This window comes from Felis catus, chromosome B1 (genome assembly GCF_018350175.1).
Source record: "Felis catus isolate Fca126 chromosome B1, F.catus_Fca126_mat1.0, whole genome shotgun sequence".
Classification (NCBI taxonomy): Eukaryota; Metazoa; Chordata; class Mammalia; order Carnivora; family Felidae; genus Felis; species Felis catus.
The window spans coordinates 193,458,842-193,479,377 of NC_058371.1; the positions used below are offsets into that span (position 1 = coordinate 193,458,842).

The following is a 20,536-nucleotide window of genomic DNA, read 5'->3' on the forward strand; positions in this document are numbered from 1 at the left end:
GCCAACCCCCTTTGAAGCTAAAGGAAGATATCCGTGATCTGATATTGTATGCCGAAGGCTACAAGTGGCTAACCTTTATATAAAAATAAAAAAGAGGGCGCCTGGGTGGCTCAGTCGGTTAAGCGTCCGACTTCAGCCAGGTCACCATCTCGCGGTCCGTGAGTTCGAGCCCCGCGTCAGGCTCTGGGCTGATGGCTCAGAGCCTGGAGCCTGTTTCCGATTCTGTGTCTCCCTCTCTCTCTGCCCCTCCCCCGTTCATGCTCTGTCTCTCTCTGTCCCAAAAATAAATAAACGTTGAAAAAAAATTAAAAAAAATAAAATAAAAAACACCCCCAAATTCAATCACCCACACCAGGTTTCTCAAAAAACCCATGGGACCGCAGCTACTAAAATAGAAATCTGGGCACTGGGAATAGCCAGGCTCATATGCATGGAAAACTCTTGTTTCCATGTAACTGTAAGTCTAATTTCCACCTGCAAGGCTCAGGCGGTTTGAGTAGGGATATGACAACATCAGCCCTTGGAAGTGAGAAATTATGTTACCCTGACAGGTGTCGTTAAACATGCCGAGGCAAGCAAGAGAGGTGCCAGTATGGACAGGAGAGAAGTCCAGTTTGGGAGAAAGAGAGACTGTTTTGTGTCAAAGTGCAAGGGAAAAGCAAAAGCAAAGACGATACGTGGATAGCAAGGTTGGAAATCTACTGAGAAAGGAGTCCGTTCAGATGGTTCTGAAACAGAATCTAGGGATCCTTAACATTTGTGGGATCTTATTTAGTACAGCAGATGGGCAAGCACTCCAACTCTGGTTGTAGAAACTCCTTTCCACTTACTAGCCTTGTGACCTTGAGGAAGCGTCAAGCCTCAGTTTTCTTGTCTGCAAAATGAGATAGTAATGATAACTATGTGAATGATTAAATCATTTTTCAGGCATTTACCACAGTGCCTGGCTGATGATAAGAACTCATGAAATGCTAGCTATGGTCATGATGATGGTGATGATCATGAAGGTAGCTGATGACAGTGGTTAAGGAAGTTAGCTGGTCTCTCCTGCCAAATCACCAGCAATGGGCCAATGAGCCGGTGGATGCCACGAGGGAGGGGTAACGGTGGGAGAGAAGGAAACAGGAGAGAAAGAGATGGGAGACAGAGGGAACTAGTCAAGAGGCTTTGACGTCATTCCCAGGGAGAGAGATGAGGCCAGCCCAGGGCAGTCTGAGATGCTCTTTAGCTATTCATGGGGTTGTTATGTGTGTCTATGTTATACACAGTGATCATGAGGCTGTTCAGTTTTCCAACTGTAGAGGGAATATTTGGTCAAGCGTCCACAAAAACTGAGGAGAGGCACTGCCAGGGGGGCCTCACCTAGAGATGAGGGGCACTGGGGTAAGAGAGAAAGAGCCCTGTGCTCAGGGTTACACATTTGAGGAACAGCTCTACCGCCCTCGGACAATCTTTTTTTCCCCCTTACAGAGATTTACAGGCCCTGCAGGAAGTGAAAGAGCTCCCGCTGCCTGTTTCTGGGTACCGGGGCATCAGAACCAGGGAGTTCTCATGTCTGAAACCCCCACACATGCTTTAGGTAAGAAAAGGAATAAGGAGAACAGAGAAGTGTCTGTGACAAGCTTTTGGTTTTATTTTTGTCTTCTGGAAATGTTTTGTGTCAAGTCAAAGTACCACACACGTATGATACGTGTGTGTGTGTATATGTGTGTGGATTTCTCCCTTTCTGATTATAAAAGTAACACATACTCATTAGAGGACATCCGAAAAACACGAAAACGCCAAAGTCAAAAATAGGAATCGCTGATAAGACCACCACCCAGAGATAATTGCTCTGCCTTTGAGTTTATTACTTTTTCTTTCATTCGTTTACAATATGCATATCATAATAGAATTTGTTAAATTTGTATTATATTTTAGAAGGTTTTATATCTCACTTCTTGTACTTATTGTTGACATTTCGCTATATCATTAAATGTTCTTTGAAAACATTTCAGCTACACACAGTGAAATTTACTCTTTTTGATATACGGTTCTAAGTGTTGACAAAGACATAGATTCACTACCACAATCAAGATACAGAACAGTTTCTCTCCCAAAATTCCCTCACACTACCCCTTTGTAGTTACCCCCTCCCCCTAGTCCTAACCCTTTGCTCCCACTGATCTATTCTCCTTTCCTACAGTGTTGCCTTTTCCAGAATGTCATATAAGTAGAATGATACAGTATGTCGCCTATGGGTCTGGCTTCTTGTATTAGCACATCTGAGTGTTACTCATGTAACATTTTCTTTCTGACTATATAGAGAGTGTTGCTGAGTATTGTATAGATGTACCACAGTGAGCCCATCCGTTCACCAGCTGAAGGACATTTGGATTGGTAAACATGACTTTTACCAGTGGAACGCGATTCTAACCAACAGATAAACCAAACCATATGAAAACAGTTCCCCATTATTGGACATTATGAGTTTCTCCTCCCCATTATACATAACCATTAAGTGAACACCTTTATTCATAAATCTTTGCACGTCAAATATATATACATTTATAGAGTGTATATATATCTTAAGCTATCAATAAGCAAGCAGTGTGCCCCACAGGGGATATAGGAAAATTCAGAAAAAATATAAAATCTAATTCTACTAGAATTTTCTAAAAATATTTTATTATGTAACAATAGTCTGGGTCCCAATGCTTTATACAGTATGACACAAGAAACTAATAACTTGCTTTCATTCTAATGCAGCAATTTTAACCTGCTAAGTAGAACTAGACCAATTTCTTGTCTCTGAAATCCCGAGCTTGTGTATCATTGAAAACATTAACATTTTTTCCCAGAAGGAAGCTTCTTTAGACAGTGGAACCACCTGGTATGCACAGAACAAGATGGAGGAATGTGCAAGGGCGGGTTTCAGGGCTGGGGGATGGTAGGGCAGCACAGCTGGGCTTCCAGTCACGGTTGAATAACTGAAGCCAGAACCACTAAGAAAGGAATGAAGAGGCTGGCACCATGTTCTGCACAGAGGGGTGGGGCTTCTTTTCGAGTGGAGGTTACTGCTCTGCAAATTAAAAAGGAAAGAGAGAAAATTTCAGTATTGGTGTGCAACGCCTACTGTCAAAAATATACATGCATGCTGCAAAAAAAATTGAAATAGTGCAGAAAGTTAACAAGTGACGAGTAAAAGTGCCTTCGACTCCCCCATTCTTGCTTTCCACAGAGAATCATTGCTGGCGGTTTGAACTGTCTTCCCAGGAACGTAACACGTATGCATACATTACACATGTTCCCACACACACCTTCACACACCCTTTCATCTGAGTACAAATGCAACCTGTAATTTTTTTCCCCCTAACATCATATTTTGGACATACTTCTATATTGTACATATGAGTTAATTCATTCTTCCTCATGGATGAATTCTTACTGTATGGATATACCATAAACCTAGCCAACTTCCCTACTGATCGACTACATTGTCAGAGTTTAACTGGCGTGGAAAAACGTATCTTGACTTAAAGACACCAAGAGAGGACCCGGCCAAAAAAAATGGACTCTGGTCAGGGCTCCTGAGTGGCTCAGTTGGCTGAGCATCCGTCTTCAGTTCAGGTCATGATGTCACAGTTCATGGGTTTGAGCCCTGCGTCGAGCTCTACACAGAACCTGCTTGGGATTCTCTATCCCTCTCTTTCTGCCCCTCCCTTGCTCTCTCTCTCTCTCTCTCTCTCTCTCTCTCAAAAATAAATACATAAACAAAACATGGACTTGTCATAGCAAATAGAGTCTGACCACTGACTTGATTTTTTAAAACAGAAATTACTGAATTTTTAAAAACCAATTCAAAGATACATCTTTTTAAATCATGAAACCATCGAATGTTGGCTTGGAAATTTATCCCATGATTTGGGACTCCATCTGAGTGCTGGTCACCCCTCATTCACTAATGTTTATTGCAGCATTATTTATAATAGCAAGATATGGAAGCAACCTATTGATGGATGAATGGATAAGGGAGACGTGGTATTCACACACACACACACACACACACACGTGCTCATGCAGACACACACAGGACTATTACACAGCCACAAGAAAGGATGCAATTTTTAGCATTTGCAACAACATAGATGGACCTAGAGGGTATTATGCTAAGTGAAATAATTCAGACTATGAAAGACAAATAGCATATGATTCAGTTATATGTAAATCTAAAAGAAAAAAAAAACAAATGAATAAACAAACAAAAAGTAGAATCAGACCTGTAAATACAGAGAACAAACTGATGGTTGCCAGAGGGGAGGAGAGTGGGAGAATGGGCAAAATGGATGAAGGGGAGTGGAAGATACAGACTTCCAGTTATGGAATGAATAAGTCACAAGAAGAAAGAAAGAAAGAAAAGAAAGAAAGAAAGAAAGAAAGAAAGAAAGAAAGAAAGAAAGAAAGAAAGAAAGAAAGAAAGAAAGAAAGAAAGAAAGAAAAAGGAAGGAAGGAAGGAAGGAAGGAAGGAAGAAAAGCATAGAGAATTTAATGATACTGTAATAGTGTTATATGCTAACAGATGGTAGTTATACTTGGGATGAGCATAGCATAATGGATAAGCCTGTCTAATCACTATATTGTACACCTGAAACTAATGTAACATTGTGTGTCAACTACACTCAAATAAAAAACAAATTAATAAAAATGGAAAAAAGGAACCTCAAGCAGCCACAAGTTTGTACTAGGGCTCCCCCTGCTGGACATTTACTACAATTGCACTTCTGATTCAGTTAACGTTTCAGACTTTAGTCAAAATTATTTTTTTTTTCTTTACAATAATAAACGAATCCAAGGGTATACTTATTTTTATTCTTTTAGGAAAATAAAATATTACAGAACTAAACATAGTCATAATAAGAGTCTCCACCCTTTTTCAGTTCTCACTGCCTTTTCTAGAAGTAACCACTGGTAGCAATTTGGAGCTCATCTCCTTAGACCGTTTCATCACTGACATCCATTATCACGCACACACAGAAACACGTAGTTTTCCTTTGCTTTTCACGACTGGGTTCATGTTCTAGGCATTGATTTGTCACAACTTAAACTTTTCCTGTCCACATGAGGTTGTGCTGGAGGGCAATTTTTATGCAAAGAAAAAACACTATTTGCAATTACTTTCGTTTTAAAAATTAATTCTAGCTATTAAGCTTATAAATTCAAACACCTTATTTCTCCAAACATTTTTCTAGTTGACTCACGAGTCATATTTTTCTGTTTAAAAACCTAGGCGGGGGGCGCCTGGTGGGCTCAGTACACAACTCTGGATGTCGAGGTCATGAGTTCAAGCCTCACATTGGGCCTAAAGCTTACTTTTAAAACAAAACAAAAAAACCTAGGGACCTCTGGTAATAACTCTTTTTTTTTAAGTAATCTTGGGGTGCCTGGGTGGCTCAGTCAGCTGAGCGTCTGACTTCGGCTCAGGTTACGATCTCATGGTGCATGGGTTCGAGCCCTGCATCAGGCTCTGTGTGGACAGCTCAGAGCCTGGAGCCTGCTTCCGATTCTGTGTCTCCCTCTCTCTCTGCCCCTCCCTTGCTCATGCTCTCTCTCTTTCTCTCTCTCTCTCAAAAATAAATAAATCATTAAATTTTTTAAATAAATTAATTAATTAAAAAATAAAAAGTGATCTCTGTGCCCAACATGGGGCTCGAACTCACTATCCCAACATCCAAAGTCACATGCTCTACAGATTAAGCCAGCCAGGTGCCCCTGACAATAAGTTTTAAGGGGATTTCATACTTAATCAAATTTCCTTGAATATTTTTAACTCAAGTTATTTTAGACTAAATTATTTTAAACTTATCTTTTTTAAATGTTACATTTTTTTAAATACTTCAAGTGACTTTAAATGAGTAACACCTTCTCAAACACTTGATTCTAGTAAATCTAATAAAGGTATAAAATTTCATCTTAATTCTCTTAAACATTCCAATTTTGGCTAAAAACTTAGTAGAATCTCTTATAACTTTCAACATTAAAAACCCAAGTCTACAATCAGTTATTTAATAGTTACATACATATTTGGAATCACAGGGCTATTTTTATATGCTAAATTCTCTAAAATGCTGCAAATTTAATTAAATACCAAAAAATGCAAGTTCTTCCTAAACTTACCACAAAACTATTTTTTTTTTTAATGTTGATTTATCTTGGAGAGAGAAAGACAGAGCTTGAGGAAGGGAGGGACAAAGAGAGAGGGAGACAGAATCCGAAGCAAGCTCCAGGCTCTGAGCCGTCAGCACAGACCCTGACATGGGGCTCAAACCCATGAACCATGAGATCATGACCTGAGCTGTAGTCGAATGTTCAACCAACCTAGCCACCCAGGCGCCCCAACTTTCCACAAAACTATTAATAATATGAGTTGGATTTATATTAACAGCTATATATTCCGTTCTAAACCTTTGTAGATTAAAAGTCCTTTGTTCCACTATTCCAAAGCAAGTTGAGCTTGGATTTCCCACTTCTGTGTCCTAGGGTGTGTGGGCGGAAGAGGGACAATGCATTTTGGAGAATTCCGACCAAGATGAGACTTTTGATGTTTCTCCTTGACCTCGATTGATACAAGGAGTCCTTATTTCAATAACATAAGTATGTCTGTTTTCTCATTTCCTCACCAATCCTGTATTGTCATTGTGCTGAATTTTTGGCCAATACTGGAGTCTACAAGATTGTTTTCTACATATTTTTTCATGAGAAATTGTTCATGAGAATTTCTCCATATTGCTGTATGATCATCCTATCACTGTTTCCCCCACCCAGCTTTACGGAGATAGAATCTACATACAATGTCTACATTCTATTCCAGTAAATGTAACCCTTTGATGTAACCATTCACTTCTCATTGGATATCTACCTCTGATTCAGTATTATAAAGAATGCTTTGGTGAACATCTCTGAGCATAGAGGTTGTGCCCACATTCTGAATCATTTCTTTAGAAGAGGGTACCAGAAGTACCCTAAGGTCTGACTTAAGGTCAAAGATTATGAATATTTTTATAATGCCTGATACATATTGTCAAATTTTTCTCCCAAAGCAATTTACAAACTTATAATGGCATCAAGCATTTAATAACATCTTTAAAATATTTTTTCCACTGTATGTCAAAGACATTGTGGTGAAAATTGCACCTCATGAAATCTGTATCTCATTTGGGGCACCTGGGCGGCTCAGTCGGTTGAGCATCCAACTTCAGCTCAGGTCATAATCTTGCCATTCAGTTCGTGAGTTGGAGCCCCACATCGGGCTCACTGCTCTTAGCGCAGAATCCACTTAGGATCCTCTGTCCCCTTCTCCCTCTACCCCTCCCCGACTTGTGCTCTCTCAAAACAAATAAACATTAAAAAAATTATATCTCATTATTACTACAAGGAGGAACTCATTCTCCGTATTTGCCATTTGGGGATCATCTCTTGCAAATTATCCATCAATATTCTTAGTGAAGTTGTTTAAAAAAGAGATCAGTAAAATTCCTTCCGGGGCAATGAGAGTGGAGGAAAATCTGGCAACGAGTGAAAGAGGGTTTGGGTTTTTTTATTATTATTTATTTTTTTAATTTACATCCGAGTTAGTTAGCATCTAGTGCAACAATGTTTTCAGGAGTAGATTCCTTAGTGCCCCTTACCCATTTAGCCCCTCCCCCTCCCACCCCTCCAGTAACCCTCTGTTTGTTCTCCATATTTAAGTGTCTCTTCTGTTTTGTCCCCCTCCCTGTTTTTATATTATTTTTGCTTCCCTTCCCTTATGATCATCTGTTTTGTACCTTAAAGTCCTTATATGAGTGAAGTCATATATGTCTTTCTCTGACTAATTTCGCTTAGCATAATACCCTCCAGTTTCATCCACATAGTTGCAAATGGCAAGATTTCATTCTTTTTGACTGCCGAGTAATACTCCATTCTACATATATACCACATCTACTTTATCCATTCACCCACCGATGGACATTTGGGCTCTTTCCATACTTTGGCTATTGTTGATAGTGCTGCTATAAACATGGGGGTGCAAGTGCCAAGAGGGTTTTATTCTTGACATTCAGTGGAACTGGGAAAGAACTGTCATAAATAAATCTATTCAACAATCACTGAAAGAATGCCCAAACAAAGTAAAGAACAGATCAGGGACTATAAGCCCCTTCCTGGCGTGCTTGTGGCTCAGTTGGTTAAACGTCTGACTTCGGCTCAGGTCGTGATCTCATACTTTTGAGAGTTCAAGCCCCACATCAGGCTCTCCGCTCTCAGCACAGAGCTCACTTTGGATCCTGTCTCTCTCTCTGCCCCTTCCCCCTCACTCTCTCTCTTAAAAATAAACATTTTTTTTAAAATCCTTCCTTATCTGCTATGATATGAACCACAGGGACATTTTGAGGCAGTGTGGTTTGGTGGAAAAAACAAGGATTTGACACACGAACTTGCATTCTGTGCGTGGCTCTAGCCAGTCCTGAATGACTCTAAGAGATCACTTAGCCCCCTCAGCATCATTGATGGGGATCAAATTGCCCACCTTCCAGGAACGTGATCAGGAGGCAAGATGATGACCCCAGACTGCCGCACTGGAAGCCTGACACACCCAAAGTCCTCAGAAAGGCCTGGGAGAGGTAAGGAGAGCCACCCTCAGTCACCCGGCACATCCTGCAGAGGATGCACAAAGTGCAGAGGAGGTAAACTGAGGCACGGGGTGCCAGGGTGGCACCACTTGCCTCTTTCAGGATGGCAGTGGAGGGCCCAGTGGTTTTATAAAAAGAAACTTTACATGATCTGTAACTGTATAAAGTTGATAATCTCCTTAAGGAAACAGGGAGTAAAACCGTAAAGACCCGAGTTACACTGTAACACTAAGGAGCCTACGCGGCCAGGCCTTTTGAAGTCCCCAGCAAACTGGGTTGCCCAGGCCACGAAATCCTCCCACAACCTTATTCCCCTTTTCTCCGCCTAAGTGAACCATCGGTTTCTGTTTCTTGCAATCGAAATCTGGAACTTACACATTTGCTACCACCAGGCATGTCTCCAACTTCCTAGGACACCTGTCATTCCTTTTGGCTACCTGGCTGGATTGAGACATTGTCTCAAACACGTGCTTCCACAGAGAGGAAACCAATCCCTTTCTTTCTTTCTTTCTCTTTCTTTCTTTCTTTCTTTCTTTCTTTCTTTCTTTCTTTCTTTCTTTATCTTCTTTTTTTCCTTTCTCTTTCTTTTATTTCTTCTCTCCTTTCTTCCTCTTTCTTTCTTTTCTCTCTTTTCTTCCTTTCTCTCTCCCTTTTTCTTTCTCCCTCTCTTTCCTTTCTCTCTTTTCTTTCTTTCCCTCTTTCTTTCTCTTTCTTTTTTTCTTTCCCACTCTCTCTTTTCTTTCTTTCTTTCTCTTTCTTTGTCTCTCCCTTTCTTTTTTCTTTCTTTCTCCCTTTCTCTTTTTTCTTTCTCTCTCTCACTTTCTTTCTCTCCCTCTCTTTCTTCTTTTATTTCTTTTCTTTCTTTCTTTCTTTCTTTCTCTCTCTTCTTTTTTTCCTTTCTTTCTTTTATTTCTTCTCTCCTTTCTTCCTCTTTCTTTCTTTTCTCTTTTCTTCCTTTCTCTCTTTTTCCTTCTCCCTCTTTCCTTTCTTTCTCTTTTCTTTCTTTCCCTCTCTCCTTTCTTTCTCTCCCTTTCTTTTTTCTTTCTCCCTCTCTTTTCTTTCTTTCTCTTTCTTTCTTTGTCTCTCCCTTTCTCTTTTTTCTTTCTTTCTCCCTCTTTTTTCTTTCTTTCTTTCTCTCTCTCACTTTTCTTTCTTTCTCTCCCTCTCTTTCTTCTTTTATTTCTTTCTTTTCTTTCTCTTTCTTTCTTTCTCTCTCTCTCTCTCTCTCTCTCTCCCCCCCACCCCCTCTCCTAAGTGCCTACCAGGTTGCAGGCTCCATGCTAATCTCTTGGGAAACATCCATCAGTGAACAAAACAGGTAAAAGTCTCTGTCCTTCTGGGGCTTATGTGCTAACAGGTGGAAGGTAGGCAGTAAAGAATAAACTTAGGCACCTGGGTGGCTCAGACGGTTAAGCACCCAACTGTAGCTCAGGTCATGGTCTCATCATTTGTGAGTTTGCACTGACAGTGTGGAGCCTGCCTGGGATTCTCTCTCTCTGCCTCTCCCCCACTTGCACACACACTCTCTCTTGCTCTCTCTCTCTCTCTCTCAAAATAAGTAAACTTTAAGAAAAAAAGTGTGTAAAAAAAAGAATAAAGTTAATGAGCAAATAACTCAGAAGCTGATAAACATCATAAAAAAGAGAAATAGAGCCACAGGAGGGGTTTCACAGAGCCAGTCCATGGTGCAGGCTGTAATTTAAAATACCGAGGTCAGGATAACTTCCTGGAGGTGAGATACAAGCTAATACAGCAGGTGAGTTAGCCCATTGACAGCTAGGGGAAGGACTTCCAGGCAGAGGGAACAGTGCAGGTAAAGGTCCTGGGGCAGGAATGCACCTGGGATGTTCCAGGAGGCCACTCTGAGGCACAGAAAGGAGAAGGGAGTAAGGAAGAAGCTGGAGAGAACTGGGCCAGAGCAGGCTGTTTGGCTCTTACTCTGAGCGATGTGGGAGTGACTGCAGAGTTGTGAGCCAACGAGTCCCATGACTGAATAGTTACAGAACTACACTCTATACTTTGTGAACTTCTGGAAGTTTCCCTAATAAACAATTAAAATGGCAGCTGGGCCTCAAACAGGCCATGAAGGATGGGACAAGGTGGAAGCAAGAAGGCTCATTAGGGCCCGCTAGGTAATCTAGCTGACTGCTGGCCAGGCTGGTTCTGGTAGGTGACTGCATACTCCATCAATCTGTAGGTTGAACCAGTGGAATTTTCTGGTAAAGCATGAGAGAAGGGAAGGAATCAAAAACAGCTCCAAGATTTCTGGAACGGGCATTTGGGGATTTGGGGAGAGCTGGGCATTGCCATCAATTGAGACCAGGAAGACTCTGGGTAGACCAAGTTTAGAGGTCTCTTAGTTTCCTGTTGCCACTGCAATAAATCAATCAGTGGCTTAAAACAACACACATTTACTCTCTTACAGTTCTGAAGGCCGGAAGTCAGAAACCAGTCTCACCACACTAAAGTCAAGGTGTCAGTGGGGCTCCTTCGTTCCGGAGAGGCTCCTGAAGGAAGAATCGGTTCCCCTGCCCTTTTCTGCTTTTAAAGTACACCCTTCCAGGGGCGCCTGGGTGGCTCAGTCAGTTAAGCATCTGACTTCACCTCGGGTCATGATCTCACGGTTTGTGCGTTCGAGCCCCACATCGGGTGAGCTGGAGCCTTGCCCCGCTGCAGGTGAGCCCCACTTCTCTCTCCTCTCTCTCTGCCCCTTGCTCACTTGCACTCTCAATAAATAAATAAAGAAATAAATAGATAAATAAATAAGGTGCACAGTCCAATCTCTGCTTCCATGATCACACTGCCTGCTTGTGTTGTGCACCGAATCTCCCTCTGCCTCCCCCTCATAAGGACACTTGTGATTCTATTTAGGGTCCACCTGGATAACCAAGGATAGTCTCCCCATCTCAAGATCCTCAACGTAATCACATCTGAAAAGTCCCTTTGCCATACAAGGTGACAGTCACAGATTCCAAGGATGACAACTGGGTATCGTTAGGCGCCATGATTCAGCCTACCGGGCCAGGTAAACTCAGTTCGGTTTGGGATGTGTTGAGATTGAAATACCTATTAGACCATCCAAGTGGAAACACTGAGTAGACTGTTAAATATGCAAGCATGGCGTTCCGTACAGGACCTAGAGACATTCATTCCGGAGGCACCAGCATATAGGTGAGATTTAAAGCCACGAGGCTGGATTTAAAGCAGATACTCACTTTCCCACCCTGCCCTGCAGTTAGCGTACAGACACATGACCAAACTCTGCCAACCAGCTGTCCCCATTGGAGCACAGTGGATTGAGACAGCAGGGTCCCCCAACGTCTAGTCTAGGGGCACCTGGGTGGCTCATTTGGCTAGCGTCTACCTCTTGATTTCGGCTCGGGGCGTGATCTCATGGTTCATGAGATCAAGCCCCACACTGGGTTCTGCTGAGTGCACTGGGATTCCCTCTCCCTCTCTCTCTGCCCCTCCCCCACTCACACTCTCTCTTTCTCTCAAAATAAATAAGCTTAACAAGTAAACTGTTCTAACCATGAGGATGCCTAAGGCACCAGCGCTCTGAGGCTGCAGTGGCAGAGATTGTAGAAGCACCCAGGTGTGAGCACAGGTACTCTCTGAGCTGTGTGTACCCACACAGGCTCCCTTCCGGCAGTTCTGGGTCAGACTTCGGCCTGGCCTCCGGTCCCGCTTCCCCGGCTCTCACAGGAAGATTCTGTGTGGTGCCTTAAAATCTTTGAATACATCCCATTTCTGCTGAACTACCTGGAGCTGATGTGTGATGCTTGTAGACAAGAATTTCGACCGATGCACTTCCTACTTGAACTTGAGGAACCTGGGCCCTGTGCCCAGGCCTGGCTCTTTAAGAGTCTTTCCAGTGTCCTGTCTAGAAAGGAGGTGGGGGGCTAATACACCCGTTGCTTTCTTCAATCTCCACGACAAACCTGCGAGGTGGTTTCCATTATTTTTCGTTTGGGGCCTGAGAAAACCGCCCACCTCAGGCTATGGGACTCCAAGCGCAGTGCTCTTACCGCAGCCCAAAGGCTCACTGTCTGCGGTCTGTGGGCAGGAAAGTTCCCGGTGAGAAGTTGGGGGGTGGTGTGCGTAGAAAGAGTGTGAAGGACCCGGAAGGCCAGACTAGAAGTCTGGATCGGCCACAGGAACCTTGAAGGTCTTTGAGCAGCGTGGACAGGACGGTGGGTGTCCTTTCCACGTGAAGCAAGTGAGGACCCAGGATCATAGGACATTCTTGCTCTTTCATGAGAGGATGAGAAAACTGCATGCCTCCTCCGAGGGGTCAGCTCCAGGGTCACATGCTGTCATGGTGGGTCCGCTTGTTACTTCCCTCCCAGGAACAGTCCGGGGCGGACACGGCAGCTCCACGGTCGGGAGCGCCCAGCCTCCCCCATTGTGCGGCTCTGCGCGCCCGGCGGAGGACGGTCCCCACCGCGTGGCCCAGGTCCATCCACGGGGCAGCAGGAACGCACACAGGGAAGACAGGGCCCTTCCTTTCAAGTGGAGTCGCACCCATCGCCCCACCGCAGCGCAAAGGGAAGCCAGGAAACACGCTCGCTGCTCTTGGCAGCCGTGAGCCCAACTGAAATGCGAGGGTTCTCTTACTAAATGAAGGAGACAAGAGCTCTGTGGAGATGGTGAGCAGTCCTTCTCTCTCCTTCTGCCTGCCTGGCTGTTTCTCTCTTTCTAATGGACTAGTTATGAAACTGAACAAAATATTCTTTTTTTTTAATGTTTTTTAACGTTTATTCATCTTTGAGAGAGAGACAGACAGACAGACCACGAACAGGGGAGGGGCAGAGAGAGAGGGAGACACAGAACCCAAAGCGGGCTCCAGGCTCCGAGTTGTCAGCACAGAGCCCGACGCGGGGCTCGAACCCACGGGCCGCGAGATCACGACCTGAGCCCAAGTGGGACGCTCAACCAACCGAGCCACCCAGGCGCCCCAAAATGGACAAAATATTCCATGTGACGCACACAGCACAATGTGCAGCAGCCAGAGTACTCTTTTCCCCTTACAGATGGAAGAACGGATGGTATGGACTTCAGCTCACCTGGGCAGGTGTTCATCAAACCTGCACCACCTTAGCCGCTCAGAGAGCCCGAGCCGCTCAGCGCAGAAGCACAGGACTCCCTCCGCAGCCACATGTTCTAGGGCGCGTGTGTAAAATCATACTGCAATTCATCAGTGGTCTATAAACAGTCCCGCTTATCTTGGGGAGGCAAGGAGGTCGGGGCAGGACAGCTACTTACGAGTTTAAGGCACAGTCAGGATGAGTGCTGTGGTCCACGCACATTAAGAGCTTCACTGGTCTACAGAATGAAAAGAAATAATATGTAAGGGATTAAATGACTCTCACTCATCAAACATATACGGTATGCCTGGAAAGTACCAGGGATACAAAGTCTCTCACCAAACACAACTGTTTGTTTTTAAAAACATTAGCCAGCATTTATTAGGCACTTACTACATACCAAGAAATTTGATGATGGATTTTTTTTATTTGTTTTTAATTGTTTTACTCTTTATTTATTGCTGAGAGAGAAATAGCACACACAGAGTGCGAACAGGGGAGGAACAGAGAGACAGGGAGACATGGAATCCAAAGCAGGCTCCAGGATCTGAGCTGTCAGCGCAGAGCCCGCCGCAGGGCTCGAACTCACGAACCGCGAGATCATGACCTGAGCCGATGTCGCACGCTTCACCGACTGAGCCACCAAGAAGCCCCGATGAGATTTTCTATATAGACTTTGCCATTTAATCCTCACAAAGACCAAACAGAGCAGGTATTAATACCATCTCCAGTTTACAGGTGAGAAAGCTGATCAGAGTAACTGGCCCAAGAACACACACTAAGGGCTATAGGGCGGAATGTGAGCTGAATGCGAACCCTGCAGGCTCACCCCAGAGCCCAAGCGCGGAACCACCCAAGCAAGCATGTACAGTCTTGCCTGGAAAATCCTCTTGATAAGTTCTTTGGCCAGAAAGTTGGCCTTGAAGCACACGGGTGATGGCCTTTGCCCAGGCTCCAGCAACAAAGAAAGCTGACTGGCTCCGCGAGTAGAGGGAGGAGACGTGGAGTCCCAGGAGGGCAGGGAAAGCAGTAGTGAAGAGAGAAGCCGGGTAACAGGAGCACAGGGCACACTAGGTAGGAGTCAGGCCAACAGGGGCTCCCTCCCTGGCCAGGTGGCTGGAAGGGACTTTGGAGAAACAGGAAATGTGTGTGCGCTCTACTGCTCCCCAAGGCTTGCCTACTTTCCAGTAAAGTCTACGATACACAGCTATTTGCTATGACCGTAGTTTATTGCTGTGGCTTCATGCCCCCCACTCCAAAGTCATTGAGTTTCACTGAGTCTGGCCCAAGACAGCGCTCACAGAAAGCAACCAGGAGTCAAGAGAGGCTATGACAAGAGAAGATGTGGCCAGAATTGGCAAGAATCTTGGGGAGAACTTCCGTCTGCCACAGGACAGAGGACAACATCACCTGAATTTTATGGGGCAGGTTCTCAGTTACATCTGGGTTGGAGTTTGGTTTGTTACCCTTTGTGACTCTCCTGCAGTAAGCCTTCTGTTACCTCCCCTGTGCCCCGGGAGCAAAACAAAACCCCACCTTAACACAAGAGCCCGTGGGCAGTAAAGAAGTGGGAGAAGGGGAGCTGACCCAGGCTTGCAAGGGAAGAGCCCTGAAGGCCAGCATCAGTGGGGACAACACTAGGGCAAGTGACAGCAGGCTAAGTCCCTGAGGACAGCTGTGCGCAGGGAAGGAGACCTTGGGCTCTGGCCTGGGTCACCATACGTGGCCTGACGTCTTACAAAGACAACTTCCTCGAGGGAGTTCTGGGCCAAAGCAAAGTGGTCTCACATGTGGAACTTTTTGGCACAATATTCTCCATCATTGAGCAGTTTTAGTAAAAAAAAAAAACAAAAACAAAACAAAAAACAAAAACTGCCTTTCAAGAAAAATATACAAAAATCTGGTGCTTTCTTGTTGTGATGAGCACTGGGCGCTCTATCGAAGTGTTGAATCACTATATTGTACACCTGAAACTAAGATTACATGGTATGTTAACTGACTGCAATTTGAACAAAAACATTAAAAATAAATAAAATAAAATCTGGTGCTTTAAGAAAGGAAGGGTCTTATAGCAGAGGGGCTCCTGGGTGGCTCAGTCGGTTAAGCATCCAACTCTAGATTTCAGCTCAGGTCATGATCTCACAGTTTCATGGGCTTAAGCCCCACGTCGGGCTCTGCCCTGATAGTGTGGCACTTCCTTGAGATTCTACCTCTCACTCTGCCCCTCCCCTGCTTGCACTCTCTTTCTCAAGAATAAATAATAATAAATTAAAAAATGAAAGAAAGAAAGAAAGAAAGAAAGAAAGAAAGAAAGAAAGAGTCCTCTCATAGAAAGAAAAGAGCATACTTCAAAGCCATAGAATGCTAGGTTCAAAACTCAGCTCTGCCACAGAGTAGTGACCTTGCAAAACTTATTTAATTTCTCTGACCCTTAATTTATCCCTCCATGGAAAGCGGGTGTTTATATAAAGCTTAACAACAAACAAAACGAATCCACCACAAGTCTAGACAGAGGCTACTATTGTGGGCAGGTGGGGAGACTCTGGGGTGCTGGTTATATTGTTTCTCGATCTAGACAGGTGCGTGTGAAACTTGTGAAAATTCATTCAACCGTGTACTTAGGGCTTGTGCATTTTCCCGTACATAGTTTATATTTCCCCAAAAAGAGGACATTGTTTTAATAGAAGATGGCAACACCTAACTTTTGAGTTTCCTGAGAGCGTTAACAATAACAGATGAGTACACTGGGACAGCTTCAAGCTGTGGGGCTCCTTCTCTGGGAAAGCGGAGGGCAGCCCACATTTCCCGTGGGCTCTGCTCGGTGGGGACGATTACCCAGCCCCCAGAGCCACGGAGAAGGTATGGTACAGTAGAGCCAGACGGATGGTCGTGGGGCCTGGCCAAGACCGCAGATGTAATTGCCACCCTTGCCAATTTGGGGGAAAGCCACTAAGGCCTTGCAGTGTTGGCCTTCGGCCCCGAGGAACCGAGCAGGGCTGCAGACTTCGGCAGTGAGGCAGAGAAAAGCAGGAAGCAGCAAGGCAAGTACTCCCGGTCCAGGAGAGGGTTTCCAACAGGTATCAGGGTTTCAGCCAAGCTTATCTAAACTTCCAAGAATCAGGAAAGCCCTCAGGCAATATGTAAATACGTAAAGTGCTTAGCCTACAATGTGCTCAGTACATGGTAGCTGTTACTATTTTCCTATCGGTCCACTGTCAAGGTCTATCTGTAAGTACCTCAAACAAACCCACCTTAGCACCTATTTTAGGCAAGGACCCATGGCATCCACAAATGCCAGGACCACAGTGCCTGTCCTTGGGCGACTCACCATTGCTGTAAGCAAGGGAGGGGAAATGGGACCAGCAGCCAGGAAACAGGACTTTACTGTCTGTCCTTGAAGCATTTTTTTTTTTTTTTTTTTTTTGAGACAGAGAGAGAGCATGCACGCATGCTGGAGACAGGCAGGAGAAGAGAGAGAACCTTAAGCAGGTCCAACACTCATCGTGGAGCCCAAGCCCAACACAGGGCTTAATCCCACGACCCCAGGATCACGACCTGAGCGGAAATCAAGAGTCAGAACCTCAACTGACTCGGCCACCCACGTATCCCCTTGAAGCATCTTTTCTTAAAGACTCTGGACAAAAGTGGGTGGGACCCAGGCAGAGGTCTGGCCAGAAGGCACCCTCAGCCCTCGTGTCCAGTGACAACCCAGAAGGCACAGTCCAGGGGCCCTCAGCGCTGATCCCAGCAGAACCCTTTCCAAGGGCCCCTTGCCCTCCAAAATCACCGCTCTGCCCTGGAAATTGTGCACTGATTAGGATATACCACCTACAGGTGATCATTAATACAGCGGTACTGAAAGCCCATTTTCTCCAGTCTCTCTTCCAGGATTTTCACACTGCCTTCTCCACAGGATTCCCTAAAATACAAAAACATAGAATATAAATAAAATTAAAGGAGGAAGAAGGAAGTTGTTTCTGGGTGAATTACCATGTCCCATGACCACGTGCTTCCTGGGTTAGTCTCCACTCTGAGGGAATATGGGAAAACATGCTGCACCCTAGAAAGCTGAACGCTGAGAACCTGTCTTGGTGGGTCCAGCTGAGGGGGGGGTGGGGGTGGGGGGACCTGCCCTGGCACATGGTAGTGGTCACAGGGCACTCCGCAGCCCTCCCCCCAGCAACACACCTTAGGGCAGAGCCCCAGGTCCCCAGAATGCTGGCGACTTGTGTCCCATACAGTATGTTTTAAATGAAAGCAAGAACATACAAACCAAAAATTATTATAAATGCAAATAAACCCATAGAGAAAAAAAAATCACCCCAATCGCACATCGCTAGAGATAACTGTGGTTAACATTTTGTTGTATACCGTTCTCAATCTTTGAAATGCATTCATTCCCATGAGACTTTTTTTTTTTTAATTTTTTTTAACGTTTATTTACTATTGAGAAACAGAGACAGAGCATGAACGTGGGAAGGGCAGAGAGAAGGGGAGACACAGAATCCGAAGGAGGCTCCAGGCTCCGAGCTGTCAGCATAGAGCCCAATGTGGGGCTCGAACCCACAGACTATGAGATCGTGACCTGAGCCGAAGTTGGACGCTTAAGGGACTGAGCCACCAAGGCGCCCCAGAGACTTTTTAAGTATAACAATAGCCTTCTGCTGTCCAATGCAGTTTGTAGTGTGCCTTGGCCCGTGTCTGTTGAAGTGTGTATATATACTTCTTTAATTCCAGCATGATCGCCGTCATCATCAGGACATGATTCATAAAACCAGTCCCCTCTTGTTGATGCTCAAGGCTGATGTCACACTAAAATGAACCCTGTCGAAGCTTCCTTTTCACACCCATCTTGAATTACTTATTTCCTTCGCATAAATTCCTGAAAGTAGGTTTTCTGGCACCACGGTTTTGAATGCATTTTAAGGCTCTTCCACAGCGTTAAAGAGCAAACATTCAACTGAGTAAATCTGAAAATCTAATTGGCTTCATTCAACAATTCAGGAATAGACCCTTCTAGGAAACAGACGGCGCCCTGAGGAGTTGCACAAGGTGGAAAGCTTTTGTGTGGGCAGGAGGGTGTGACGAGGAAGTTGTCAGCAAAAGAAAAGACAGGATTATTTCAGGCCAGGTCATCATTTGCAATTTCCTTATCTCACTAAAAGCAGGTTCGAAGGGCAAGCTTTCTCTGAGAGAAACGTTAAAATAACAAGGAAGCAAAATTTCCCGACAAGAGGCAACTTCCCACAGAAGTAAGGCAAATAACATGCACTGTTTTCTATGCAACATAAGCATACTTTGTCTTCTGGGAAGAGAAATGCAGATCTCGTAGAACTATATAGTAAGTCATCTGCGAACCTAATCTCTTGCCTAAGACACAGGAAAAAATAATCGCTCATTATATGGTGAGTCTTAGAGGGTCCTAGGGGCCTGAAATGGGGAGGCTGCTAAGATTCTCCCAGAACATAGTCCTTGGGGTTGTCAATGCTTTGCATCAATGCTCTGAAGAACAAGGCCCCGACTTGCTTCTGACATTCCACTGCGGCTGCCAGATCGGCTTGTCTCTGAATCAACTGGGTTTATGTTTTGTTTTTGTTTTTGTTTTTTGATGTTTATTTATTTTGAGAGAGAGAGAAAGAAAGAGAGCAGGGGAGCAGCAAAGAGAGAGGGCAAGAGAGAGAATCCCAAGCAGGCTCTACACTCAGCACACAGCCGATGTGGGGCTCGAACTCACTAATCACGAGATCACCACCTGAACCTAAATCAAGAGCCAGACGCTTAATCGAGTGAGCCACCCAGACGTCCCTGAGTTTATGTTTCTTATCTTTGGTTTTTCCAGCAATGCCCCTCACTGACGAGAAGGATGAGTTCAGGCTTGCATTTATATAAACTCAGGTGGTTTTCCAGAAAAGATGGACCTTAACCATTTCCTTGGCCAGTGAACTAAGATCCAGTTGTAGAGCTGGGTCTTTTCTGAGATAGTTTTCATTACATACTCCTTGGGTTCATTGTGAGAACTCCTGGTGGGGGCCTTCAAACAACCAGGAGGAGAAATTGGCTTTGACCCACACGAATGCATAAGGAACTCTCCAATGTTACCCAGGTAGCTCAGAAAGGACAATTTTCCTCAGCTGAGAATAGTATCTGAATAAAGGAGGTTTTCTCTCTGGACCCGGGACTGGTTAGTGGCATTTCCAAAAAAGTCAAGCCTTTGTCTTTCTTTACCCATGACATTAGAAACAGAGAAGAGGGGCGCCTGGGTGGCTCAGTCAGTTAAGCATCCGACTTCAGCTCAGTCCATGATCTCGTGGTCTGTGGGTTCAAGCCCCACGTCGGGCTCTGTGCTGACAGCTCAGAGACTGGAGCCTGCTTTGGATTCTGTGTCTCCCTCTCTCTGTCCTTCCCCCACTCACACCTGTCTCTCTCTCTCTCTCTCTCTCTCTCTCTCTCTCTTTCTCTCAAAAGTAAATAAACATTAAAAAAATTTTTTTTAATTAAAAAGAAACAGAGAAGAGTGTTGTGTCCCCAAAAATGAACATGTAAAACGGACTTGATCATATGAAAATCAAGAAAAGCATATTTGCACAATTACCATCATCAGAAACACCATGACTTACACCTTTGGTCTCCCGATTTCATGCATAACCCAGATCTCAATTCGTGTGATTTTATCCTTCTGGAGGTAGGGAATTTCAAAATCTGCAAAAAAACTGAGAAACAGGAAAGGCATTTCTTAAAGTCTTAAAGCAATAGGATACTTTTCCCATTTCGTTAGTTGATTTACACATCAAAAAATTTTGTTTT

General features: G+C 44.4%; 1 protein-coding gene across 3 annotated transcripts in view; it reads right to left on the reverse strand.

The window, feature by feature from the left end:
- Positions 1 to 1,826: 1,826 nt before the first annotated feature.
- Positions 1,827 to 20,536, reverse strand: part of BST1 (bone marrow stromal cell antigen 1) — a 31,626-nt gene continuing 12,916 nt past the window's right edge. The window contains exons 6-9 of one of the 3 annotated variants that reach the window (XM_023253289.2): positions 20,350 to 20,442; positions 17,565 to 17,651; positions 13,911 to 13,970; positions 1,827 to 3,061 (exon numbers count right to left, since the gene is read on the reverse strand). In XM_023253289.2, the coding sequence (XP_023109057.2) occupies positions 2,956 to 3,061; positions 13,911 to 13,970; positions 17,565 to 17,651; positions 20,350 to 20,442 (346 nt within the window). In that variant the 3' untranslated portion in view covers positions 1,827 to 2,955. Of the gene's footprint in view, positions 3,062 to 13,506; positions 13,833 to 13,910; positions 13,971 to 17,564; positions 17,652 to 20,349; positions 20,443 to 20,536 lie in introns of those variants that run through there. The other 2 variants (XM_023253290.2, XM_023253291.2) reach the window with 2 other exon arrangements.